Source organism: Oryzias latipes, chromosome 19, assembly GCF_053564925.1.
Source record: "Oryzias latipes strain Hd-rR chromosome 19, Olatipes_Hd-rR_3.1".
Taxonomy (NCBI): Eukaryota; Metazoa; Chordata; class Actinopteri; order Beloniformes; family Adrianichthyidae; genus Oryzias; species Oryzias latipes.
In genome coordinates, this window is record NC_136255.1 from 19,718,322 (window position 1) to 19,744,133 (window position 25,812).

The following is a 25,812-nucleotide window of genomic DNA, read 5'->3' on the forward strand; positions in this document are numbered from 1 at the left end:
CTGTCTGATAAAAACTAGGAACCGGATAATGATAAATCATGTACCGTAATAAAATGGTTATGGTATAACGGGGTGGGATTATTTAAGTTTGCTTCCTTCCACTCTGTTTCAAGCAATATTTATTAATGTGTCTAATTATCCTCAGTTTGATAGATCATTGTATGAATGTATAACTGATGATTGTATTGTTGTTGTGTATTATTCTTATTTGATTGCTTGAAATAAACCATTTTCAAATCCAAATGTACATGGATATAGTTTACTCTGAAAGGCTTTACAATAGCATGATGTAGGGCCACACCTGTCTACATCCATCCACGGGCCCAGACAACTCAAAAACCTGCAGCAATCATCAAACAACTGAATGTGTCTTGGGCATTAGAAATCTAACTCCCATAGTTAATTCAATGAGGCCTAAATCTAATGTCTTCTTTCCTTTTAAGATCTTAGTTTGATGCATTTGTAGAGAAAGATGACTAAAGTATAACATAAAACAACAAAAGTACATCTAATAGAGCGATGTCAAAAGTCCCTTTAACACGTGTACCAAGCGCTACATCCGTTATGATACTGCCATCACCTAAATTCATCAAGTCATGCTAAATAATGTTTGACTCTGCTAACAGATTAAAACTACCAAATCACTTCATAGTGATGTTTGATACACCGATTCTTGCTCACTTCTAGTTTTCTTTGCAATTTTGGAACAGTTTTCTATCAAGGTTGGCCTAAGTTAGCAGATCTATTTACTTGTTGACCCTATAACGTTTTGCTTTGTGGTAAAGACAAGGCTACTTTGAATCATTGTTGCTTTATTAGAATTAAGAAAACATTACTAGACAACCCCTCACACCTCTGCAGTTGCAGACTTACATACGGTAAGTTATTTAAGTTAAGTTGCTGTAATCTTTGACCTTATTAAGAACTGAAAACACAGAAAAAGAATTACTTCTCTTATTTTATTGGGCGTTGTTATGAACAAGTTAAATAGTGTGAATTAACATCACTTAACAAATTAACAGATGAACACAAGGAAAAAAAACAGTTTACATTTTTTTGACATTAGCAAATTTTACTTTTCATTGAAAAATGCTCATCTTGGTCTCAGGTTTCACTGCAAACGTAAGTTGATGTAGACTTATATAGATCTTGAGTCTCTGCTGCAAAAACATCTTTAAAAAGCAACAATGAAGACCACACTTCTGTCTCTTTCTTTACACCGCCTGCTCCACACCAGAAAATACATCAATCTCATAGTCCCTATGACATTCATAGAAAGAAAATCTAGCCTCTTTACATCAACATATATATATATATAAATCACTATTATTCTTGAGTATTCCAATGTTTTATTTCAGTCATACACAAATAAACGTTTTGTAGTACAGATATTTACAAAGTGATAATGACCTTAGGTTTATAACTTTACACCACTTTACACCAACACTTTACACCAACTTTTCACCAACCGTGCAGTTATAAAAACTCTATATTTATGCCCTATTTGTTTCTCTGGACAGATGAAATGTTTTTGCTGATTATAGATGAAAAAATATTTACACTTTAAGATGTCATAAAATGAGTTGTTTTTTTTTAAATCGAATACTTTTTTAAATTTACATGTGAACTTTTTTTTCTTTATATTCTGGACCCACATGTAATATTCACCAAAACTTTAAAAATAACTGATTTACAGAACTTACTTTGCCAGATTTCAAAATAAGAGCTTAAAGTGACAGAAATCGTTGATGATATGAAAGTTGTCCCCTCTGCTGGAGCTTATTCGTTTAACGCTGCTGATTCCTCAGTCATTCCATTGTATTTTCTCTTGAAAAATCCCACCTGAAAAATGTGAACAATCAAAATCACACAAAAAGCTCTTCATGCATGGTACTTCAAATTAATGTACAATGTAGAATTAAGAAAGAACATAAATGAAAATTCTAGTGTGCTTCTTTTTTAATTATGTAAAGTCCCACTCTGATCATCTTCATATGTATTTTAAGTCTTCCCAGTGGTCTTTTAATTATAGTCATGCTGTTCTTGGACAAAATTTTAAAAACTGTTGTGTATAGGATATTGTTTCTGCAGAGCGGCGGGAGTTAATCAGAAATTCTTCTCTGAGTTATCGCTGGTACTGTTGGTGGGGAGTAAGCCTGCGCTCATTTCCCATCATCCCTTTGTTTACACTTTCTCTCACTAGTTTACAGTCCCTCACAACCCCAACCTATACATTAGCGGCGCAGCAATACGGTGAGCAATTTTGGAGCAATCCAGGCGTACAGTTTTGAGCCAGATGGCAGCTCTGATAAGGAAAATGAAGACATACACAGATATATTTGTCTGCAAGTGGATACATCAGAATGGAGAGGAGCAGGGAGCTTGTGGCCAGCTAAATGTGGTTAGCGCATAACAAAATCAAGCATTTTATTATTTGCGCCAGCTTCACAACGATTTGAATAAAGAAATACTCAGAAAAAGCAGATTTAAACTTAATTTTCTTTATACATGTCCTCCATCATGAAAAAAAATTGGAAAATGTTAAAAAATACAAAAAATCTGATTTTCATTCAAGTGGGTCTTTGAAGATCCTGCAGTTCCATACCTTATACAAGCCGACTGTGACCAAAATCAGAAAAAAGAAACCTCCCAGAGATCCTCCAATAATCTCCTTAATGAAGTTTGGTTCAGAATAAACCTCTACTTCTGCTTCAATCTGAAAGTCAGAGGGACACAAATAAGATCAAATTCAAGCTCTGCTCTGATAAAAAAATACTAATAACAGAGAAATGTTAAAATACCTCGCGAGCAAAAGACTTTGTTCTTAAGACAAACGCATCTTTGTCGTATTCCAGAATGGCCACGCTGTTCAATAGGAATTTGGCATCTGGAAGTCCAATCTGAGATTAAGAACAAAAGGGATTAAATTGAGCTTCCAGTATCTTTACAATAAAGGGTGTTGACACAGACCACACATCACTCACCTGATCTATCCACCCTGAACTGAGACTGGCAGAGATGGTAAACATCCTTTTATCAGTTTTCTTCATGAATGCATTGCACTTGAAGACCGAGCATGTGGCCACAGAGCAGTTCTGTAGGTGACATGTAGATAAACAAAACCTCCTGCATGAAACCTACATTTGTTCAGACAAAGGAGCATCCCAAAGGTACACTTACCACTCGCTTGTGTTTCTTTATCTGCGCAACAAAATCACTGATAGCAGGCTCTTCTTCTTTTCCCTTTTCACAATGTGGAATCTGCAATTTGGTTTTATTTAATCCTGATATCCCCTTAATCTACTGGATTTATTTATTATGTCAGTGACAAAGCTCACCTGCAGACTCTGTGAGTCAGTCCAAATGTCTTGTTCGCCAACCTTTACAGGAATCTTGAGGACAACAGTCAGATTTAAGTCTCTGTAATTGTTTGTGACCTTGAAGTAAAGCAAAGAACAAACATTTTAAACTGGTTATCTAACAATACTTAAAAAGCTGAGGTGAAAATTCAGAGCAAAGCTGATGGAACTCACCACTATTGACTGGTTGAATGGTTTGGGTTCATTTTTTTTTCCAAACGTGAAATTGCTGTAGGTAGAGGAGCTGGACAGAGAGCACAAACGGTTAAAGTTTAAACTTTGTTCCTCAAATTCAGTTCAAGTTGGGACAAGACAGACCTGTCAAATGTAACCAGTATGCTGTACTTCACACCAATCTCTTTCTTCCTGTAGAGTTCACTTGAATTTGAATGCTCTTGATTCCCACTAAAACAGGACCATCGAAGTGTGCGTTAACATTTGTAACGATGCATGAATGGAGAATCTGTGGCCAGAAAAGTACCTGGTGGCGTTGGCTGTGACAAAGATCCTTCTGCCAAGTTGACTGTTGGTTCCAATCCCATAGGACACATTAAATACAGCCTAAAAATGAAACGAATGGTCAGAGGTGCTCTTCATACACACTGAAATGAAGCAGTAATAACAACCTTGTCCTGGAAAATAGGTTTGTTAACAGTGCAAATGGTGATTCCCCGAGTTACACCACCCTCACTGTCTGATGATTTGCACTCAATTCTTCCCTGTGTGAAAAGAAAAACCATCAGAGGGTCAGAGACTTTACAGAAAGGATAAACCTGATAGCTTATCGTAAAGCTTCACCTTCAGGGCTGTGGACATCCTGTAGGAGATTCTAGCTGGATAAGTGAGAATAACTTGGGTGTTGTTCGAGTTTTCCCCTCTGTTCTCCAGTGATACAGTTATATTCAGAAGTTCATCAATGCCCACTTTTACAAACGACGAGCTGGCAGAAAATATGAGCAGTAAAAGGAAATATTAGTATATTAGAAGAAGACTTTTGAGGCAAGAATAAATGTGAGGATCCTGCACTTGTATTTTTGTGATGTTTCTTCAGTTTTTGTCATGTTCTGGTTTCACTGTCAGTGACAACAGATTTAGGTTGTAAATCATCCACAGCCGTCTTAATTTGTGTTAATGACACCAGTCTCAGTTATTTGCAATTCAAAAATGCATTTTTGCAATTTAGATTTCAAGAAGAAAAATTACAAAACTTCCATACATCTGCTTTTTGACATTTTTGTTTCTGCATGGGAAACATGGTTAGGTTTGATGTTTAGGGTTCTGCCACTGCATTTTGGGTCCCACACCACCACGGGCCAATTTAAAAACATAATCAAAACATTGACAGAAAGTAGCTTTTATATAAAACTACCATAAAGATGTACCACAACCAAATCAACATTTAATCTGCAACCAAACCTCACCTGAAATCAAAATCCACTTTAAGGTTGTCCACACATTCTTTATCTTCCCCACAGTTTTGCTCAAACTCCAACTGTGGAAGACAACTTTGAATCAGACACAACGTTCACAGTTGTCTAGCAGTTTGAAAGTCAAGTTTCTAAGTCTGGCATTGTTCCTGTTTAATGACTTTGTTGTGGATGTTGCTGAAATGCATTTCGGAAGACTTACTTTGTGACGTGTAGTAGTTTGAATACTTTTGTTCAGAGTTGGTTTAAGATTTGTTTCAGACTCCAAACCATGATAGGTAAATTGGAGCTCATTCCAAAGTGGATTAAGAACATCTTCTGGACAAGGCTGCAGGAACAGATCAGCAAAACTCAAAGCTTTTTGTCATGCTGAGTCATGGTTAGTTTTATTTAGCTAAAGCAAGGATTTACCTTGATAAAGACATGCAGATCAGTGCATTCTGGTTTTGATAGGTCTAAATTCACTGATCCAGATAAATGGTTTCGTTGTTCCTTCTCATGAACGTACGCGCGGTTGTTTGGAACCTTCCGGTTGGAATCCAATGTTAAGTTGTAATTAATCAGTGCCTTAGCTGGAAAACACCAAATATAAATTAGAGTTTTTTACAGAAATAGAAATAATTTAGCAGACTTAATGCAAGACTATAAAAAGAATTTGTGTGATGAAATTAAGAATGAGAAAAATAAAAACACGCATTTACCAGATATTGTCAATGTGCCATTAGTGTTTATATTTTCATATACTGCTAGTATATGAAAATATATTTGGTTAATTTTCCTTTTTAGTTGCAAAGGATTTGACATTAAACTTAAATGTTGATGTCTTAGATCTGAGTTATAGCAACTGGACCTAAAATCTTTTTTCTTTTAAATGTTTCATCTCTCGTGGCTTCATCAGTCTGAGTGGAGCTTGGTTTATCTTAAACAAATAAATAATACACTAGAACATCCAAAAAAAATGGGGCTTAACATATTTGGTCCAGTGTGAACTATCGGTTAACTGACATGGTGTTGCAGCATCTTATTGACTCAATCTTTTTGCTCCAATGGTGAGGTAATTAGTGGGGAAACTTCTTCTTTTTTTTTTTTTTTACTTGTCCTGGGCAGGCAGATGAGAACTGAAGGCCTCTTGTGTTGGACATATTTTACTTTAACAATAGGGGTTATTAATAGATTAATTGATAGTGGGGAAACTTCTGCTTATCGGTGCTTTAAAAAAAAATCTATGCTGTCTGTTTAGTTTGCGGTTCACCCTCCTTGTCAAAATCATCTTTTATTGAACATTTGTTGTGCTTCCATTCTTAACATGGCGTGTCTTCACATCATTAGTAATGAGTAAAATACCTGTGGTAACTGCAGAAACATTTGTCATGGTAAAACAGACTTTGAAAATGCTATTTAGTGGCGTGGAGCAGTCATCAGATAGAACTGGGATTTTGATTGGGCTGAAAGAAACCTCTGCCTTTACATTCACAACCGGCATGGATCTGGAACACAGGCAGCAAGCTTACTATTACATTTCACCTAGTAAACAGAATTACAAAACTGGTCAAATATCCATAAGTAGCAGAAACTAGTTAAGTTTACCTGAGTAAAACAACTGTGCCCTTTGACCCCACCGCTAAATCAGGCAATCCATCCCCATTCTGATCGAAAGACTGCTGACTGATAGAGATGCCGAAGAACTTCAATCCAGACTGCACTTGAGAAGCAGCGATTCTCTGTTGATGGAGAAATTTGATCAAATGTATCTGCTTAATGTGTACATTTCTTAAATTTATTGGATTATCTGATGTTCTCTACCTGTGAAAAAGATGGATTGATACTTCTGCTCCAATTGCTGAGAAAGATGTAGACGCTGCCTTCACCGTTGTCCTCCAAAGGTGCTCCAATGGCCAGATCTTTAAATCCATCGATGTTGAGGTCAGGCAGAACAGCAAGAGAAGATCCAAACCTTGCTACTTTAGATACATCTCCTTTTAATACGATTGGTGAGGACGCAGTATTAAAGTGGCAGTCAACATCCTGGCAGAAACACAAGAAGCACAAAATGGAGTTTTTCAATTTTCAAATGAATGCGACTAAATAATAAACATTTGTACCTTGTCCACCAATGTGCAAACGTAAACTCGTCCTTCTCTGTCGGCTTCTTTGTACATTGGTGCAGATATAAGAATCAGATCAGTGACATCATCTCCATTCACATCCATGGCACAGGTCACCGCTCCAAAGTATTGTCCAACCTCAAAGACACAAATCATTTGGTAGATTGATCATTTTGTGTTTGTTGCTGTCTTTCAGAGTTGCAAATGAAGCATGTTTGGCCATAACAACCTGCGACTCTTTGGGGTGGATCCTTTTTTGCAATTTTCTTTTTAAAACCACATCAACAGCTCCTATGTGTTGATATCTTGGCGCTCCCAAAATGGTCAGTATATCCATTTGGTTTTTAGCAATGACCATGGAGTAGCCTACAAGATAGTCAAAGACAGTCATGTAAAGACAAATAAATTAACTCGTCAAAGAAAACATGTAGAAAATTATAACAATTACAATACTTTGATAAATCTTCCATTTATCAAAGTATTACAAAATATACTGCACTTTTCTACCCCTTTAAATTAGTAACAGTATTATTGAACCATATTATTTATATATGTATATACATATACTGGACCATAAATATTTGGACAGAGACACATTCTTTTTAATTTTTTTTTCTGTACATTACCACAGTGAATTTTAAATAAAACAACTCAGATGCCATTGAAGTGCAGACTTTCTGCTTTTATTCCATGGGTTGAACAATAAGATTGCATAAAAATGTGAAAAACTAAAGCATTTTTTAAACAAAATCCCTTCATTTCATTGGCTTGTAAGTAATTGGACAATTGACTTCCATGCTATTGAATGGGCAGGTGTGGGCAATTCCCTTGTTATGTCATTATGAGTGAAGCAAATCAAAGGCTTGGAGTTGATTTGAGGACTCCTGCTTGCGTTTTGAAGATTTTGCTGTGAACAGAGAACATGCGGTCAAAGAAGCTCTCCATGCAGGTGAAAGGAGCCATCATTAAGCTGAGAAAAAAGAAAAAAACATTCCTGAAATTGCTACAGTATTAGGAGTGGCAATATCAACAGTGTGGTACATCCTGAGAAAGAAAGAAAGCACTGGTGAACTCAGCAACGCAAAAAGACCTGGACGTCCACGGAAGACAACAGTGGTCACAGTGATCACAGAATAATTTCCATGGTGAAGAGGAACCCGTTCACAATAGCCAACCAAGTGAACAACACTCTCCAGGAGGTAGGCGTATCAACATCCAAGACTACCATAAAAAGAAGACTGCATGAAAGTAGATAGAGAGGGTACACTGCAAGATGCAAGCCACTCAATGGCCTCAAGAATAGGAAGGCTAGATTGGACTTTGCTAAAAATCATCTAAAAAAGCCAGCACAGTTCTGGAAAAACATTCTTTGGACATGTGAAACCAAAATCAACCTCTACCAGAATGATGGCAAGAGAAAAGTATGGAGAAGGCGTGGAGAAGCTCCTGATCCAAAGCACACTACATTATCAGTAAAACACTGTGGAGGCAGTGTGATGGTCTGGGCTTGCGTGGCTGCTAGTGGGAATGGGACACGAGTGTTTATTGATGACGTGACACAGGACAGAAGCAGCCCAATGAATTCTAAAGTGTTCAGAGACATATTGTCTGTGCAGATCCAGGTGAATGCAGCCAAACTGATTGGGTGGTCATATTACAGATGGACAAGGACCCAAAACATACAGCCAAAGCAACTCAGGAGTTTATTAAAGCAAAGAAGTGGAATATTCTTGAATGGCAAAGTCAGTCACCTGATCTTAACCCAATTGAGCAGCATTTCACTTGTTGAAGACTAAACTTCAGACAGAAGTTGTCTGTCTGTCAGTCAGTCAGATGTGTCTGTCTATATATATGTATATATATATATATATATATATATATATATATATATATTTTTTTTTTTTTTCCGATAACTTGGCAGCAGAACTGTCCTGTCCATAGAAGGTGTTTTTGCATGCAAAAATTATACTATTTGCTCACCAAGGTAACTGTCCTGGTCCAGATCCATAGGCTCATAGGACCCTAACATCATACCATCGTATTTGTATTCTCTGTAGCCCCCCCTCCACTCGTTGGCACCAACAGTACCCATCAGAACTCCCTGTTTCAGAGATGAAATTTTGGTTAAAAAACATAAATCCTGTTTGATTTTTAAAAAGTTTTCTAAATAACAATTACCCCGGGGACAAAAGCCATACTGAACCCCTCCTGAGATAATTCTGTTGTTAGTCTTGTTCCATTTTTAGATCCTGCAAAATATAAATGAAGTGAGAAGTTAGTTTTTAGCATCACATTGCACTCAGTGCCCCGTAAAAAGGGGTTCAAACTGTTTTCTTCATCCATTAAAAATCGTTTTTCTGTGTTTTTTGAGGTTTTTGTAGAATTTGTCTAATGATGGAAGACATATATGAAGAAAATAAAAATTAAAATAGTATTTCAAAGTATTTTTTTTAAATCAGGGTGAAAAAAGAGGGGAAAAAAAGAAATAAAAAAAAAGCCTCGCTTTGACGCAGTTGTCACAGTTAGCAGGTCACAGGTTCCGTGCACCGTTCTGTTCTGATGCATCTACTTGTAGACGACTAGATCCAGGTCTGTCTTTGCTTTCCTCGTATGATTTGGTATTTCGCTCAAAGCTCGATGGCTGGATAGCTCCAATACTGTTAAGTTGCCATTGTGAGGTGCTGTAAGCCATCAGGAGAGAGTGTAAACAAAGGAATGATGGAAAATGAGGGAAGGCTTTCTCCCGCCAACAACTCTAATTTTTGGTAAAAACCTGGATAATTGCAATTAAAGGACCACTGGGAATACTTTTAAAATAGATGAAAAGATGGTTATAGTGGGTCTCTGAGGTTTCTAAAGGAAGAAAATATGACTCAATCCTGTTTGACACAAAATAGTCCTGTATTAATGATTTTTAAAATGGAAAAGGGATTTGAGTCCAGGGGTGGAGCTAGGGGGGCAATCCAGAAGGGTTAGCACTCTCCCATTTTTGAGTCAACAGTCCTATTTTTGACAAAGATTAAGAAATGGTTAATACAAGCTCCTTTAAGCATTTGTAAAAGCAGTTCAGCAACAACAACTATTTTATTATAAAAAATAATGATAATGAAACATTTGGAAATACGTATTTATTTTCATTTGTAATGGCCCTCCACTCTGCTGTTCTCATTTTTCACCCTTCCAAAGCCCCCCACCCCAGAGAAAAATTGTAGCTCCACCACTGTTTAAAGACCCAGTCCAATGAAAATGTTGTTTTTAACATGTTCTGGTTGCATTTTTCTCACGGGGGAGGACATGTATGAAAGAATTATTAAACCTGAATTTCTGATTATTTTTTTTTTATATTCAAATCATGATGGAGCAGAAGAAAGCCTCCCTTCTCTGCTGCATTTCTACATTCTGCACTTGCAGACAAATGTCTTCATTGATGTCTTCCTTTCCTCATCTGAGCTGCCATCTGGTTTTAAAACTGTACAGCAGTATAACTCTGATATTGCTGTCCGTTTCTTGTTTTTCAACCCTAATGTTCGCTTGGGCTCATGAGGTGCTATGAGCTAGTGACAGAATGTATAAAACAAGGAATGCTGGGAAATTAGAGAAGCTAACTTCCGCTGCAACAGTCGAAAAACCCAGAGGCCAATTTCTAATGAGCTCCAGCGACTCTGCAGAAATTATGTCTTGAAAAAATACACTTGTTTTTTTAAATGTTGGCTGAAAACTGCATAATCATAATTAAAAGAGCACTGGGAGCAATTTTACAATAGATAAAAAATATTTTGGGAGCAGGACTTTAAATCTGTTTTGGCAGGACCAGAATAGTACCTTCAATAGAGAATATTTTGATCTCCAAGTTATTTCGCATCTCCTCAAGAGCATTAAAACCTTCCACCTGAAACACGTGATTTTCTGGAGGGGGAGATGCAATGTTATTAAGTTCTTCTTTTGCTTCTGTCTTCTCAAAGTCTGAACCCACCTACAAAGAGATATAGAATCAAATTATATTTATTCAGGTTCTAATTTAAGCATAAGCAAATATAGTGAAAACAATTTGAAGAATTGATTGTTCCTGTTCAAATTTTGAATTTTTGAATTTATAACAAGAGTAATAAGACCATTAAAGTTCCTTCTTAAACTAGGTTGACAGATAAAAGTAGCTTACCCCAATGGCAAATCTAGTAATGTTCTTTTTTTCAGCCTCAGCTAATGCTGCTGGTAAATCTTCAGGGTCAGAAGACTTTCCATCTGTGATGACTATCAAAATCTTTTTTGCATCTGGCCTGGAACCCCCTGAAGGAGTGAACAAATCTTCCCTGTAGAATAGATTTCATATACATTATCACAATGATGACAGTTATTTAAAAAGTGCACCACTAAAACACTAACATCAACTTTTTGCTTTCTGCCTCTAAGCCTTGCTTCCTGCAAATATTGGATCCTTTGTAACTGATTTACTGTGTAACAAATAAGGATTTGAACATCTTTTTGCAGGTTCTCCCACTTAGAAATCATGCAGGGGTCTGACATTTTTACCTTAGGTGCATGTCCACTGTGAGAGACTTTATCTACAAATTCTGGCATATTTTTTCAAATAATTTATTTGTGTGCTACTTCTGCAAACAAGTATTTGAACCCCTGTCCATTAGCTAGAATTTTAACCCTCAAAGACCTGTTAGTCTGCCTTTAAAAAGTCCATCTCCACCCCACCTATTATCCTAGCACCTGTTTGAAGTCAGCTGCATAAAGACACCTGTCCACCACATACAACCAGTAAGACTCCAACTACTAACATAGCCAAGGCCAAAGAGCTGTCCAAAGACACCAGAGACGTTATTGTAGACCTCCACAAGGCCAGTAAAAGCGACATTGCAATTTCCAAGCAGCTTGGTGAGAAAAGATCAATTGTTTGAGCATTTATTAGAAAATGGACAAAGCTAAACATGACATGTAATCTCCCTCAGACTGGGACTCCATGCAAGATTTCACATCATGGAATCTCAGAGATCCTAAGAAAAGTACAGACTCAGCACAGAACTACATAGTAGGAGATGATCAATGACCTAGAAAGAGCTGGGGCTGCTGTTTCTAAAGGTTACTTTTGGTAATACACCAAGACGTTATAGTTTGAAATCATGCATGGTACGGAAGGTTCCCCTGCTTAAACCAGCACGTGTCCAGGGCCGTTTTTAAGTTTGCCAGTGACCATATGGATGATCCAAAGGGGTCATGGGAGAAAGTCATGTGGTCATATGAGACCAAAATAAAACTTTTTGGTTTTAATTCCACTCGCCGTGTTTGGAGGTAGAAGATTGTTTAGTATCATCCCAAGAATAGCATTCCTACTGTGAAGCATGGGGGTGGTAGCATCATGCCAAGTTTTCCAGCATGACAATGACCCCAAGTACACAGCCAGGAGAACCAAGGAGTGGCTCCGTAAGAAGAATATCAGGTTTATACAAAGTAAAGTAAATGCCAGTTAAATCCCTAAATAATCCAGAATCTGTCTAGATAAAATGAAAGATAAAAATCAACCAGAAACTAGAAAGGAGTTTAGTGTCAACGATTAGTTTGACCTTTTTTAATCTAAAATAAAAAGTTTGGGAATTATGGGAAAGCAGGAATTCATGTTTTTCCAACATTTCACTAAAGTACTTACACAAGAGACTTGATGGCTGCAGCTGTATATGTGTGTCCTCTCAAATGCTGTATTCCATGTATCGTCTCATTCCAGTTATGAGTGGGAAAGGTATTGAAGTTATAATGGATGGTAAACTGCTCTTTTTTAGCAAACTGAGCAATTGCAAACTGGAAAAGAAAAAGCACATTTACGAAAAGGCATAAATAAAATAATTTTTGCTTTTCTCTGTTTTCAAAAGGCAACATTTAGACTCAGAAAGAACAATTCTGGAAAATTTAAAAAATTAGAATTCATCTTTTCTTCTTCTTCTTTTCCTTTTGAATTTAGTTCTTGCCTTTGTGCCTTTTTGGTTGAGAGAATCCATCAAGTTTTTCACAAACGTCTTCACTGTAACAAAATCTTCTGGAAGTACACTGCCTGAGCCATCCAGTAGAAATGCAATGTCGCTTTCACCACAATCTGTTAATAAACAAAAAAAAAACATTTAGAACGTATCCTTTTTTTGCTGATTCGCAGAAGATGTTGAATTGCATTTAAAAGAATATTATAATCACTTTTTCAATAGTATTTACCTTCCATTTTATCTGGAATATTTTGTTGGAATTTGTTGTTTTTATCTACTCCAATGCAAAGACCACCGTACAAGGTAACGAGTTTGCATTCCGTGGCAACACTAGGACCACAAATCTGAAATACACACAATGTTTGCACTGTCAAGCTCTTTCAGCAAAAAATAAAATAAAGAAAGAGGGAAATATTTATTTTTTATTGAAAGTCCTCAAAACCTCACCATGGTACTCTGGTCTTCAGGATTGCTTATCATATTTAAACCAAGGGACAGGTTTACAGCATTTGCTGGCACTGGGAAAACATTCGTTATTGAAGCTTTCAGTCAAAAGTACAGCTTTAAAGTGACAAATATGTATGTATTGACAATGAGTCTATTTTTTCATTACATCCAAAAGTTTTAAAATATTAAGAAAAAAGCTGCATGATTTTGTATTACACTTTTTTTTGAAATAATAACAATTTGTAAAATTACTGCATAAAAACATGCAATGTCCTGCACATATTCAGTATAGATTAAAGTTCCAGTCCCATTGTCTTTTTTTTATTCTGAGGAAAAAAAGTGTTTGTTTGTTTTTTTCAAAACATCCTTCACAATACCTTTTACAAATTGAGTTTTTCTTACCCAAAACTGACGTAGGTTCGCAACCGTCAGGCGAACAGCTAAATAATTGACCCCTTTCAGTTGATGAAACCTGTTCAAAGGGAGCGCTAACAAGCAAGCTATAGAGACAGAACCAGACAAGCATGCGAGGGAATAGGCAGGTTCAAGTTTGACGTAAAGGATGGGCAGCAGTATTGCATAATATTTTCCAAATTCAAAAATGCATCAAAGGTTTTGACTCACCCTGATTTTCTTTGAGACACCTGGTAGCCAAAACCTTTAGCCGTATTATTAAGAGACTTCCAAGCCCCAGGATCCACAGAGGAACTAAGACTGACTTTTACTGCTGCAGAGCAGACATGCAAACATTACTGCTACAGAAAGTAATATATACAACTGTGAAACTTTGCATTCTGTAGTGTTAACTTTCCCAATGATTTTTGCAGGAAACAAGTATCTTTTTAAGTGTTTTAACCACCAGATGACACTAAAAGGCAAATTTTAAACTGCTACTCCAGGAAAATTCATGTTGCAAAGCACATGCAGTTGTGCTAATTATCAGTCTGGGAGGGCAAATTAATTATTTAATTGTATTTTTTTGAGAAAAACAGTTTAGAAGACTATTCAAATAATTATAAGGGTTGTTTGAATTTTCTATTTTGTTTATTTTCTTTTGTTTTTCCTTGAATTTTCTCTCAAATGCACCTTTATTGTCTGAAAGCTGAAAGGAATCAGACGATAAAAAGCAATCAGAGTATGTTATCCCATAACTCGAGCATTGTTGGATATTTGGTGCGCTTCTCCTCCTAAGAAAGCAGATGTTAAGATGCAATCAAAGCTCCCTTGTGAAAAGTGTGATATTACTTTTTGTACCAAAAACCAACATAGTTTATTTATAGTTAACCTTTTTCTGAAAAAATTCATAGGTGAAATTAATTAGATCAAGCAATTACCCATGATTCCTCAAAACCTTGTGTTAAGTGTCTGCGTCAGAAGTCAGAAGTCTGTCTTCCCCTCTGGCCACTAGGGGGAAACATCTCCAGAGTTCAAACCACATTTTGAGTCTGAACATCTGACTGACATTCATTCATTCATTCTTTCACCCATTCATTCATCCGTTCGTTCGTTCATCCATTCATTCACTCAACCAACCAGGGCACACTTAAGCTCTGCACTGAGAAGTACGGCTTTGCCTTTCTGTCTTTCATACCTATCGTTATTTTAATCTGATCTTCTGTCTCCTGACCCTGACTCTGTTTGCCTGCCGCCTGCCCCGACTCTCGCCTGGATTTTGACCATCCTGTCTCTCCTCTGATGATCTGATGCCTGTTATTGACTCCTGCCTGCCTGACCCGGATTTAGCTTTGTGGACTTCTAGCTGAGCTAATAAACCTGCTGCATTTGGATTCAGCCATCTGCCTGTTCTTGTGACAGTTTGTTTCTTCTAAACGGGAATTACAAGAAGCTTTAAATGCTGTTGAAGTTACTAGAACTCTTAAGGTTATTTAAAGCTTATAGAAGCTCTTTTAAAACTTTTAAAAGCAACAAACACAAGTAATGCAACCTATAAAAAAATATAACAACACTTTAAAAACATCTCACTGCTTTAAAAATAGCTTTCAAATGCCAACAATAAAAATAGCTTTCAAAAGCTATTTTTATTGTTGGCTTCTAAAACTTCTAAAAGCATTTAATTTACTTCGATAAGCTATATAATACAAAGCTGTTTAAAAATCAAAACGAATTACACCAAGTTATTACCCATTAATCCTCTCAAAACTGCTAGTTAAAAGCTACCAAAAAGCTTTTAAAATCTAAAAAATAGCCATTAAAAGTCCCTAGAAAGATAATTATTAACTTTTATAATCTATAAAAAGCTATTAAATGAATGAGACCATTACCCATGATTCAATGAGTATAGAGCCTGTGTCTTTTACTGGGATTCTTCTGTTCAATGATTATATCAGAGAAGTCTTTTTTTGCTGTTTAAATTGTTTTGTTTTGAGAATAAAAAAGTGAATAAAATTTCCAAAACAGTACTGTGAAAACTGCAAATGCATTTAAGCTTCGATCTCTAAAACTACTGTAGTTCCAATTCATTTACATTTTGGTTTAATTAATGGTCCTGCTTAATAAACAAAGTTTTTACATCTTTTAAGGTCACCTAGTGATGATTTGAAGAGCGTTTGAGCAGCTACATGTCACTAAGTTTATGAAACCTAAAGGTACATGATACATCCATATTTAAACCAGGTATTTTTGGGCATGGAGCTTTAAAATACTTAATATCTTGGTTGCTTGCAGTAATCAGGCGCATTTTCTTTACAGGAATTGCAAATCTGGTGAAATCTGTTTTTCTGTCTTTAGTTTGCAAGATTTGAGTTACCCTTTGTTGCCCGGCATCTTTTTGTTTGTGATAAAGTTCAGGTTTGCCCACAAAACTTAATTATCCTCCAGTCTTTCTCTCATTTGCTATTCATTGTTTCCCCATCCGCCTCTCAGAAATTCAGAAAGGGTTTTTATCTTATTTTGCTGATGTATTTGCTTTTTTTTTTCAATTAGCTGTTAAACGTCTTGTTTCATTCTGCTTATTGTGTGTTTTTTTATAACTGGGTCATTTCCTTTTTTTTTGCACAGAAAGGACAATAGCTTTCTTTTAAACACAAAACATTTTTATATTTATCCTTCTGTGATTTAATTACATTCTTTGTAGAAATAATTAAAACTAGTTTTGGTAGTTACAATTTTCTCTCAAATAAATGACTTGCAAAGATTGTAGCTCTCACACATCAGGAACAGTGTTACTGTAGGTATCCTATTCAGAGGCACATTACAGCCAATCACATCAGTTCCTTTTAATTAAATTTTTTTTTTTTTTTTAAAGACAATATATTGACAATTGATTTCACAGCATTTTGCATCATGTAATTTAGCCATTTCTGGTCAAAATTAAAATTAAAAAAATTCATAATTGTGTTGAAAATTGCAGATAAATTGGTAAAGTGACATATTGTGAAAAATTATAGACATCTCCTACCTGAGCAGTACACTGTTACAAAAATTATCCAGTCCATTGTGCAACTTCCATTTAAGTTAGCAAAGCGATTACGTTTCAACTGTATTTGAAAACTGAGGAAGGAGCCACTTCTGCTGACAGAAGAGAGGCTGAAAGCAAAATGCAAAAATCAGGCACACAGAGAAACTTTAACTTGTAGGTGGAGTCACAATACCATCATGTTCCATATTAGATCAGTACTTTTCTTTCACCCAATTAAAAAAACACAGAAAAATTGGGTATGTGTGCAAAAAATAGATTATGAAAATAAGAATAACAATGTTATACAACAGGAAGAAGACTTGTATTCAACATCAGCTTGTGTGGTTTCTCGTGTTGCTGAGCTCACTTGGAAAAAGGAAGTGGGTGCTTGTAAAACATTAAACGTGCAATATTTAAAGTATGGCAGGTGATGTCACGAGATCACACAATCCAGGTGTGGATAGCTGTACATCCAATCCAAGTCTAAGTAGATTACAGAGAAATCACAATTGACTCAAACAACAACAAACAACCTTGTTCACCCTTTTTACTGTTCTGTTATGAAGCTGGATCAAGCACCTTATTTTTATAGATTGAGTTTTAAATACAGTAAATAGATTGAGTTTTAAATACAGTCAGAGAAGGCGATCCACATATCTGTGGCATTCAGAAATTGTTTTCAAAATTCTAGAGGCGTGAGTTGCTTCAATCCTTCTAATGGGAAGGATGTGGTTGATTTCTCAAACGTTACACAACTTTGAGGAAAAAACAGCTGCACATCTACGTAAGACAGGCCACTGTAGCTTATCGTCTTTCTGAATGGGTCTGGGCTATTGTAAAACATGATGTCTTCAGCGGTTTCCAATGAGCTGGAACTAGCCCCTTAAAATCCAGAATTATGAAGTACATGTTGTGAACATTTATGTAATTGGCTCATCTTTAACAAAATAAAGTAGAGGGAAAACAATTATCAACAGGAGACAACTGGAAGGACAGTAAAACTTTACAATACAACCTATTTTTACCCTGTAGTTATTTTGTAAATGGGGTATACTGTAGAAATGGTGGGGTTTTTGTTTAGTGTTTTTAACATCTTGTGACATATTTCTGATAATTGTGGACACATATAAAAAAGATTCTGCTTATAATTGTACTTTCGAGTATTTCTTTCTTCTAATAGCTGTAATTTAGGACCAGATGAAAAACTGCCATTTGAAAATGATTGTATTTGTGATACAGAAAACATGTTCCGTGCTCCGCTCCATTTTAATGCATCTACTTGTAGAAGACTAGATCCATTGTGTCTTTGTTTTCATCGTCTGAGCTGACATCTGGCTCCAAACTGGACGCTGGATAGCTCTAATTTTACTCACAATTTTTGTTCTTCTATTCATGTTAGGTTGGGGTTGTGAGGGGCTGTAAGCTAGTTAATTTCCGATGAGAGTTAATGGAGTAAATCTCTACCTATGCAGAAACCAAACAATATAGATTTTCCTTTAACACATAACTGTCAAAGAGGAAGTCAAAAAATCGGCTCCAACTTCTGAGTTTTAAGGTGTTAAGGATGAATAGAAAAGAAAAAACTGTCACTAAAATTGGTGCTTTCTAAATATAATAATCATAATTCCATCATTTGAGCATCTTTATGAACTGCATCTTTATAACGTTAGACAGCCAGATGCTGACTGTTTTGCAAAGCAGACTTGGTGTGTGGGAACAAGTGTCATATTTTGAGGAAAAATTCCTGGTTTTGTCTTTTAAAGGCAACTTTCTTTTCTTCTGTTTCTTCACCAGCTCTTTTTTTGTGAAAATAAACTTTACAAAGACTTCTGAGCTGAACTAGAGGGCTTAACTTTGCTAGCTTGGGGGTTTTCAATTTAGGATTGGCACAGCTGTTTTATTAAGGTACCGGTTGAACTTTCGACATGTAACCGAGCGACTGGACGTGTGCCAAAAATGACACAGATGTGGTGGGGAGAATTCACTCGCTTTCCAAAATAAAACATCTTTGAGGATCAGATTATAAATAAATTGAAAAGCACGGGTCTTATTATTTGCCTGCAGCCACAACTGTCCAACAGTCCGGTACAGGGCTGCACCCAGGTTTTGGAGACCACTGCTGTACACACCAGCTGCCATTTATTATCAAGCCTTACATTTCTTTTGTCTTTTCAGATTATATAAATAAACAAAAAACAGTCCAGCAATCTTTTTTGTTTAAAAAAAAAATTATCTTACTCTTAATAATCATTTATTATTATTATTATTATTATTATTATTACTATTATTATTATTATTATTATCATTATTATTATTACTATTATTATTATTATTATTATCATTAATTTTATTATTATTATTATTATCGAACACTATGAAAATTAAAGCACTTTACTCTCATCCTTTATAATTGAGTAAAAGGATTTATTTTTAAAATTTCAGTTCCCCTAGTTTTATTTTAACAGCTAAACCACAGCCTCAACAACAGCTAACGTCTACTATTGGCTTAATATTGGGAGAAATCTCTTCAAATGGACAGTTATGTTTGTCTTTTTTTAAACAAGATAAGTCAACCTTTTCAAAGATGTGGGAAATTACAAGCTGTTGTAGTGAACTTTTTACATTGGTTCGTGTTTCTGTAGTTGCAGACAGGAAGTGATCCAAGTTGTTGGAGCACTTCTGTTTTGCTGAAATGTTGCGGGTACAAGTGATACCCACTCAGGGCTGTTACCTGACTTGCTAAACTGACTGCTTTGCAAAGGTGTTAAAAAATGCTGCAACCTTTTCTTTTCATTCAAAACCTCAGTTGTAAAATATTCTAGAAATCGTGTGCATTGAGCTCAACCAGAGCAGCTTTATCCACATTCCCCAAAAATACTTAAAACTAAAAAGAAATAAAATATTTTTTGGTATGTAAGTATGTCACGCTTTAATCAAGCATTGCTGAAGCGTTTCTAAACAACAGCTTCTCATACTGAAGGAATAGAAACTGATTTCAAACCCCAACATCCCTGTCATTTCTCTTAAAGAGGCTGAAGGGAGTCACAGCACACCTGAATGAGGAAGACTACACTAAACCACAAAAGTGCTTGATGAACTATATACCCAACAACACATATTCCATAATTTTGATATGAAACACAGCTAAAGCAGTTCAGGTTACACTAAACATGGTCCAAAGGTACAATGGGACTCTCACTCTGATCCAACTGTCACTCATAGACTTAATGAATCATATTATTCTTTATTTGTCAGTCCTATCTTCTGTGTTGTTTTGAGTTGTTTTCCTACGTTCACACTGGACACACATGCCTACAGGTTTAGCCCTTTAGGTGTTCACACTAAACAAGCAGGGAGGGGCTTCATCTTCTTTTAGATTTTCTACTGTTTACTAGCGCATGTCCGCCACGGCGCCACCCACAGTTTGAATATTAAAAGGATTCATAAAAGAACTTACATTCACTATAGCTTTATTGTGAAAATTTTTTTCATATCCTTTAAATATAGGTCATCAGAGAAAATTAGCTCAATTTTATTAATTTAAATAACATACATTTGGTTTTAGAACAGCATTTTAAATAATTAAAGATTGATTTTCTCATCAAACAAGGGCAGGTGGCAAGCTCCATGAGACATATGAAGCTTGTTTATGTAGCAGTCCAGTATTAACTAAGAAGTGTGTTATTTTGACAGACACAACTAGCTTGTCTTTTTCTACTATCTGATTCGATCTGACCCACACAGCCACTATAGAGGAAGCAAGTCTGCCAAACTGCTCCTGTTCAACAATGATAAACCCATTTGCTAAAAAAAAAGACGCTTTGCCCTTTGTTTCTTCTGAAACGACTGATCTGCCGTGGGAAAGAAAATGAAACGGCTCTAAAGTGCACTCCTCCACCGCGTCCCCGTGAAACTTTGCCAAGCCAAGACTATCAGGAAAGGTCAGGAAAAAGTCAGGGATCAGAGCTGTGTGTTGCCATGTCTGGCTTGAATTTCTAAGGGAAGGTTTGCAATGCTGTCACATGCTCCGTAAGTGCCTGTATCTCTGTGTGTGTGTGTGTGGGGGGGGGGGGGGGGGGGGGGGGGGCACACAACCTTGTCTTTGACCTCCATTTAGCTTGATGCTCTTCTTAGCCTGTGGGGCGGTTTGTGAGTTCTTTGAACGTCATTACAACAACAGAAAATGTCTTAAGCACATTTGTAAAAGTGCACAGCCAAAACAATAAAACAAAACAGTTAAAGTTAATGGATGTCATTGAATGTGGTTGATTTATCAATCTGTTTGCATCTTCCTGTATTCAGCAATGATTCCCATCTTTACCTCGAAGCATCCTTCTAAAACTGTTCTTGCATTTTGTGCCATTCATTCAAACACTCTTTGCCCTTTCCTTGGTTGCTCACTTACACGTTACTCCAGCCCAGGCCTTACTGAATGTCACAAGCCATCTCTGGTTGCGTCCCGTTCTTTTTATAGCTGGCCAGCTGAAAGGTGAAGGGTCACAATGGGGGGATAAATACTACGGCCAGCAGATTGAAAGGGCGTCGTAGACGAAGGCCAGATCTTCTCCCTCCTGCTCTTCTGTCAGCTCTCCTTCCGATCTTTAAGGTAAAAGGGCATTCAGTTTAACTGAGAAATACTAAAATACATGATGTTGTTTTTACTGTCAGTGTGTAAAAATCTAGAGCTTTGTGGATGGAAACTTTTTTTGAAACTATTCATTTGTGGTTACTAACTAACACTCAATAAGGTTAGCAGCAGTTTTTTTTAAAAACACCATTTTTGGTTGACTACATTTTCTGTTATGCATGTACCGCTCAGCTAAAATAAAATACATAAAGGTTTTTTGAAAAGTTATACTTGTCTTGCATGAAGATTCTTTGGCTCTTTTTATGAACTCCTGAGCTTCTGTTGATTCTCCTCTGTGTCCATCACCAGACTCTTTAGGGTAGACTCTATGTTTCATTCACAAACTTGGAAGTAGTCCATAGTAGCATAGTCACTGAACAGTGCTGCCTTTTTTACTTGGTCTTTTTGTCACGCTTTGTGTAGCCCCATTGCACACGGTGTATATTTAGTCCAACCTATTGATAGTGCAGGCACAGGCAGCGGGAGAGTGGGTAAGGGGACGTGAAAGGTCAAAGATAAGAGGCTGGAATGTGGATCAGGTCATCCACGTGCTTCTCACAAATTCTCAAACGTGGTCACATACAAGAAGGGTGCAGCAGAAGAGGATAAACACCAACTGTGACACTATTCTGAATCTCCCCCACATTGTGCTGGGGGAGGGAGTTGTGCACATATTTCGGTAGCTGCAGTGCCTGCAGTCAGACGTTCAGAGCTCAAGCTGGTCTGATCTTTCAGAAGAATGAAACAGACAGGAAGCCATGCAGTAAAATCTTCTCCTTAACCACTTCCTCTTGACACACTGGCTGACTCTCAGCTTACATCTGACAGATTCCCATACGCACATGAACAGAACCACAACCTCAATGTCAAATACTGAAACTTTGCTGCAAAACAATTCTCCTGTTCTGTTATAACTCAACCCTGCACATTATGAAAGGACTATTGTCTGATATGTCCTCTTTTCAGAACTCAGGATGCCTCACGCATACCCTTTCCTCACTCCTGAGCAGAAGAAGGAGCTCAGTGATATTGCTCAAAGGATCGTCGCCCCTGGCAAGGGAATCCTTGCTGCAGATGAGTCCACTGGTAAATGAACATCTTTTCCAAAGTTCAGTTTGGCTAAATAACCAGGTTGTGGCGTCCTAAAAGCAGAGTAAATCATGATGATAATATAATAGGATTTTAATTATCTCAGAAACTCGAAGTCCACACCAAAAGGAGTATCATTTTTCCAATGACGAAATCGCTAACATACAGTAAAACAACATTGGCAGTTTTTCAAGTTTTCAGTCTGGATCTACCTCAGACTGACTCACACCTGATATTCACTGCCTCGTAGCTTTTTCCCACACCACGTCAAGCATCGGCTGCTTTTTTACATGTCTGCATCCTGTTTAGTGCATCGAGAAATGGGAGGAGCCTATCTCAGATAGCAGCAAAAAAAAGCCACAGACCCAAATTCATGTTGATCAGATGTCACTTTTGGGCCTTTCAGTTTTTACAAATAAGATTAACTACGCCTTTGCAGACAAGAACGTCAAAGACGAGGATTCAATAACAATATGGACTCTATGATTTTTGAAAGGTGTGCTTTTCCATCACAGCTGAAAACCTCTTTATTGTTTTACCATCTGCAGGCAGTGTGGCTAAGCGCTTCCAGAGCATCAATGCTGAGAACACTGAGGAGAACAGGAGGCTGTACCGCCAGCTGCTCTTCACCGCTGACGACCGCATCACCCCCTGCATTGGTGGCGTCATCCTCTTCCATGAGACCATGTACCAGAAGACCGACGATGGCAAGCCCTTCCCACAGTACCTCAAGGAGAGAGGCATGGTGGTGGGCATCAAGGTTGACAAAGGTGTTGTTCCCTTGGCTGGAACAAATGGCGAGACAACCACCCAGGGTGAGAGCAGAAAACTGTAAAGACACAGTGAACTATCTTTTACTAACCATATATAACTAATCTAAACCATCATCCCCATCTTAACAGGTCTTGATGGGCTGTATGAGCGCTGCGCTCAATACAAGAAGGATGGTGCTGACTTTGCCAAGTGGCGCTCTGTTCTGAAGATCACCCCCACCACTCCCTCACATCTCGCCATCATTGAGAACGCCAATGTCTTGGCTCGCTATGCCAGCATCTGCCAGATGGTGAGCTGAAATCCTATCAGATGTCTTGAAAGCTTATTTTGGAAAGTTTCAAACAGAAAAACAGACCAATTGTTAGAAATGTAGGTTTTAGTCAGTTCATCATTTTATTTTTTCTTTGTTGAGTGCTGTGTTTTATGCTGTAATTGACTTTTAATATAAATATGTTAATTTTCCCCAAAACACTGATAAAAAATACGACATTTTAAACGAAATATTGTAATTAAGTTTTTCTTAATTTTTTAGATAAAGAGGGTTTTTTTGACATAAAAACATGTACCGGTACAAAACATTCAAACATTCTAAGCCACATAGCAAAAACAATCAAATAGGCTCTTTATAAGGCAGTCCTGATTGCAAATAGAGCTCTGTTTCCATCTCTTTGACAGCATGGCATCGTCCCCATTGTGGAGCCGGAGATTCTTCCTGATGGAGATCACGACCTGAAGCGCTGTCAGTACATCACAGAGAAAGTCTTGGCTGCCGTCTACAAGGCCCTGTCTGACCACCACGTCTACCTAGAGGGTACTCTTCTCAAACCCAACATGGTTACTGCTGGACACTCCTGTTCACACAAGTACAACAGCCAGGAGATTGCAATGTCTACCGTCACTGCCCTGCGCCGCACTGTGCCCCCTGCTGTCCCCGGTACGCCAGATGTGCAAAGCAGCACACACAAACATATATATCAGAGATAATAATATGTGTTGTTTGTTTTAAAGGAATTACCTTCCTCTCTGGTGGCCAGAGTGAGGAAGAAGCCACTGTCAATCTGAACTCCATGAACCAGTGCCCCCTGCACAGACCCTGGGCTCTGACCTTCTCGTATGGCCGTGCCCTGCAGGCCTCTGCCCTGAAAGCCTGGGGTGGCAAGAAGGAGAATGGAAAGGCATGTCAGGAAGAGTTCGTTAAGAGAGCTTTGGTACGTTTCGCTATTTACAAAAACTGGTCCCTTTTTACGCAACTTTCAGTAACGTGTTCTTCATTTCTCCAACAGGCCAACAGCCAAGCCTGTGTAGGCAAATATGTTTCCTCTGGAGCCAGCGCTGCTGGTGGAGAGTCATTGTTTGTGGCTAACCATGCTTACTAAGCATTGACGTCCCACTTACTACCCACCGCCTCTGCAACAGAGCAGCACACGTCCTCAAAGACAAGATGTCTCATCACTAACAATCACAGCAACATAAGTAACTTTAATAACCAAAAAAAAGAAACAAATTATGGGAAAAACATTTCTTCTAGCAGTTGCTAAAAAAGCTCTGACTTCATTCCCTTACCTTATATTTTTAAGTGCCTTTTTTACAGGTAATAATTTCCACTGTTTTTACACAGCTCTTTCTACTTTCCTTGGTCTGTTTCCACCTTATTGTAGCATGTAATGTATGCTATTACCACGGAATAAAGTCTTTACCCAAATACATTTCTGCCTTCGTCTAACAATGTGTACCTTTCATTGCACAATCTGATCAGATTAAGAAGTTGAGAGCAAAAGTACCTAAAAATCTTCAGAAATTTTTAATTAGAACAAAAAAAATATGCATTTAAATTCTCCCCTTCACCTTTAATAGGACTTCAGTTAAACAGGAAGACTCGATTTTATTTTAAAATATTTATTTACATTTCATTTCATAGTTAGAATACTGTGATATTTTTAAGCATTCAGGTCTCAAGTTTCGGTTTCAACAAAGGTATTAGAACAACTGTGAAAAGAACAAATGTTGGCCTCCATTTTAGTCAGAGTAATTCTTTCACTCAATGTGTTCCACTCAGTGACCTTCTGAAAATGGGAGCAGAATGCGTTTAAAAATAGACACAGCCTACATGTGTCCCATGTCTGTTAAACAAGTGGCCTGTCTGTCTGGCTCTATCATGAGAAAAAAATGGTAAACTTGATTCCAATTAACGTGTCGTAACCAAGAAACCAACTTTTAATTTTTAGTCACTTTTTAAAAAAATCTGCATTTACTTTATATTATAATACATTTAAAAAAAGGTTTCTTTTACACTTCACCTAAAAAATACTAAAAGTCTTTCAAGCGTGGCTTCTAAGTCTTGGCTAAATTATCGTCGGATGTCTGTGTGGTCACTTACTATTTTAACAGCTGTTGAAGTTGAGGCCCAAAATAAAGATTGTTGTTGTTGATAAAGCTAAGGTTTGTTTGTTTGAAGTGCCAGTAAGATCATTTTTCTTGTTTTTTAAGAGATATGCATAAAAACAAAAATAAAAGCTGGCAAACAGAGGCATGTATGAGGAAATCTCCCCTTTTTACACTGCAAAAACAGGGCCTGTAGAAATAAGTAA

The 25,812-nt window shown here is 37.1% G+C and overlaps 2 protein-coding genes across 2 annotated transcripts; one reads left to right on the forward strand and one right to left on the reverse strand.

The window, feature by feature from the left end:
• Window positions 1-945: 945 nt before the first annotated feature.
• On the reverse strand, window positions 946-16,879 carry LOC101156687 (integrin alpha-M-like). The gene is made up of 30 exons (XM_023949277.2): window positions 16,735-16,879; window positions 13,941-14,043; window positions 13,719-13,816; window positions 13,317-13,387; window positions 13,099-13,213; window positions 12,861-12,985; window positions 12,545-12,693; window positions 11,051-11,201; window positions 10,714-10,864; window positions 9,070-9,140; window positions 8,872-8,992; window positions 7,121-7,257; window positions 6,889-7,029; window positions 6,590-6,811; window positions 6,374-6,507; window positions 6,131-6,273; window positions 5,198-5,358; window positions 4,989-5,114; window positions 4,781-4,851; window positions 4,158-4,299; window positions 3,986-4,078; window positions 3,841-3,920; window positions 3,678-3,764; window positions 3,534-3,603; window positions 3,339-3,437; window positions 3,181-3,261; window positions 2,985-3,095; window positions 2,802-2,900; window positions 2,606-2,716; window positions 946-1,842 (listed from the first exon to the last, which is right to left on the reverse strand). The coding sequence occupies exons 1-30, from the start codon at window positions 16,769-16,771 to the stop codon at window positions 1,780-1,782; spliced, it is 3,363 nt and encodes a 1,120-aa protein (XP_023805045.1). The 5' UTR covers window positions 16,772-16,879; the 3' UTR covers window positions 946-1,779.
• Window positions 16,880-21,233: 4,354 nt separating this feature from the next.
• On the forward strand, window positions 21,234-24,930 carry aldoab (aldolase a, fructose-bisphosphate, b). The gene is made up of 7 exons (NM_001291836.1): window positions 21,234-21,340; window positions 22,328-22,447; window positions 22,999-23,265; window positions 23,353-23,513; window positions 23,900-24,158; window positions 24,233-24,432; window positions 24,508-24,930. Exons 2-7 carry the CDS (start codon window positions 22,336-22,338, stop codon window positions 24,598-24,600), a joined length of 1,092 nt encoding a protein of 363 aa, NP_001278765.1. The 5' UTR covers window positions 21,234-21,340; window positions 22,328-22,335; the 3' UTR covers window positions 24,601-24,930.
• The last annotated feature ends 882 nt before the right edge of the window (window positions 24,931-25,812 follow it).

Bases quoted from the DNA above. Each gene is read 5' to 3' on its own strand.
- LOC101156687 (XM_023949277.2), bottom strand. From the start codon at position 16,771: ATGGACTGGATAATTTTTGTAACAGTGTACTGCTCAG. The intron at 9,141-10,713 runs GTACTATTCTGG...TATATTTTGCAG, and splicing joins CAAAATATTCTCTATTGAAG to GATCTAAAAATGGAACAAGA. The intron at 2,717-2,801 runs GTATTTTAACAT...TCTGACTTTCAG, and splicing joins CAAAGTCTTTTGCTCGCGAG to ATTGAAGCAGAAGTAGAGGT.
- aldoab (NM_001291836.1), top strand. From the start codon at position 22,336: ATGCCTCACGCATACCCTTTCCTCACTCCTGAGCAGAAGAAGGAGCTC. The intron at 22,448-22,998 runs GTAAATGAACAT...TACCATCTGCAG, and splicing joins TGCTGCAGATGAGTCCACTG to GCAGTGTGGCTAAGCGCTTC. The intron at 24,433-24,507 runs GTACGTTTCGCT...TTTCTCCAACAG, and splicing joins AGTTCGTTAAGAGAGCTTTG to GCCAACAGCCAAGCCTGTGT.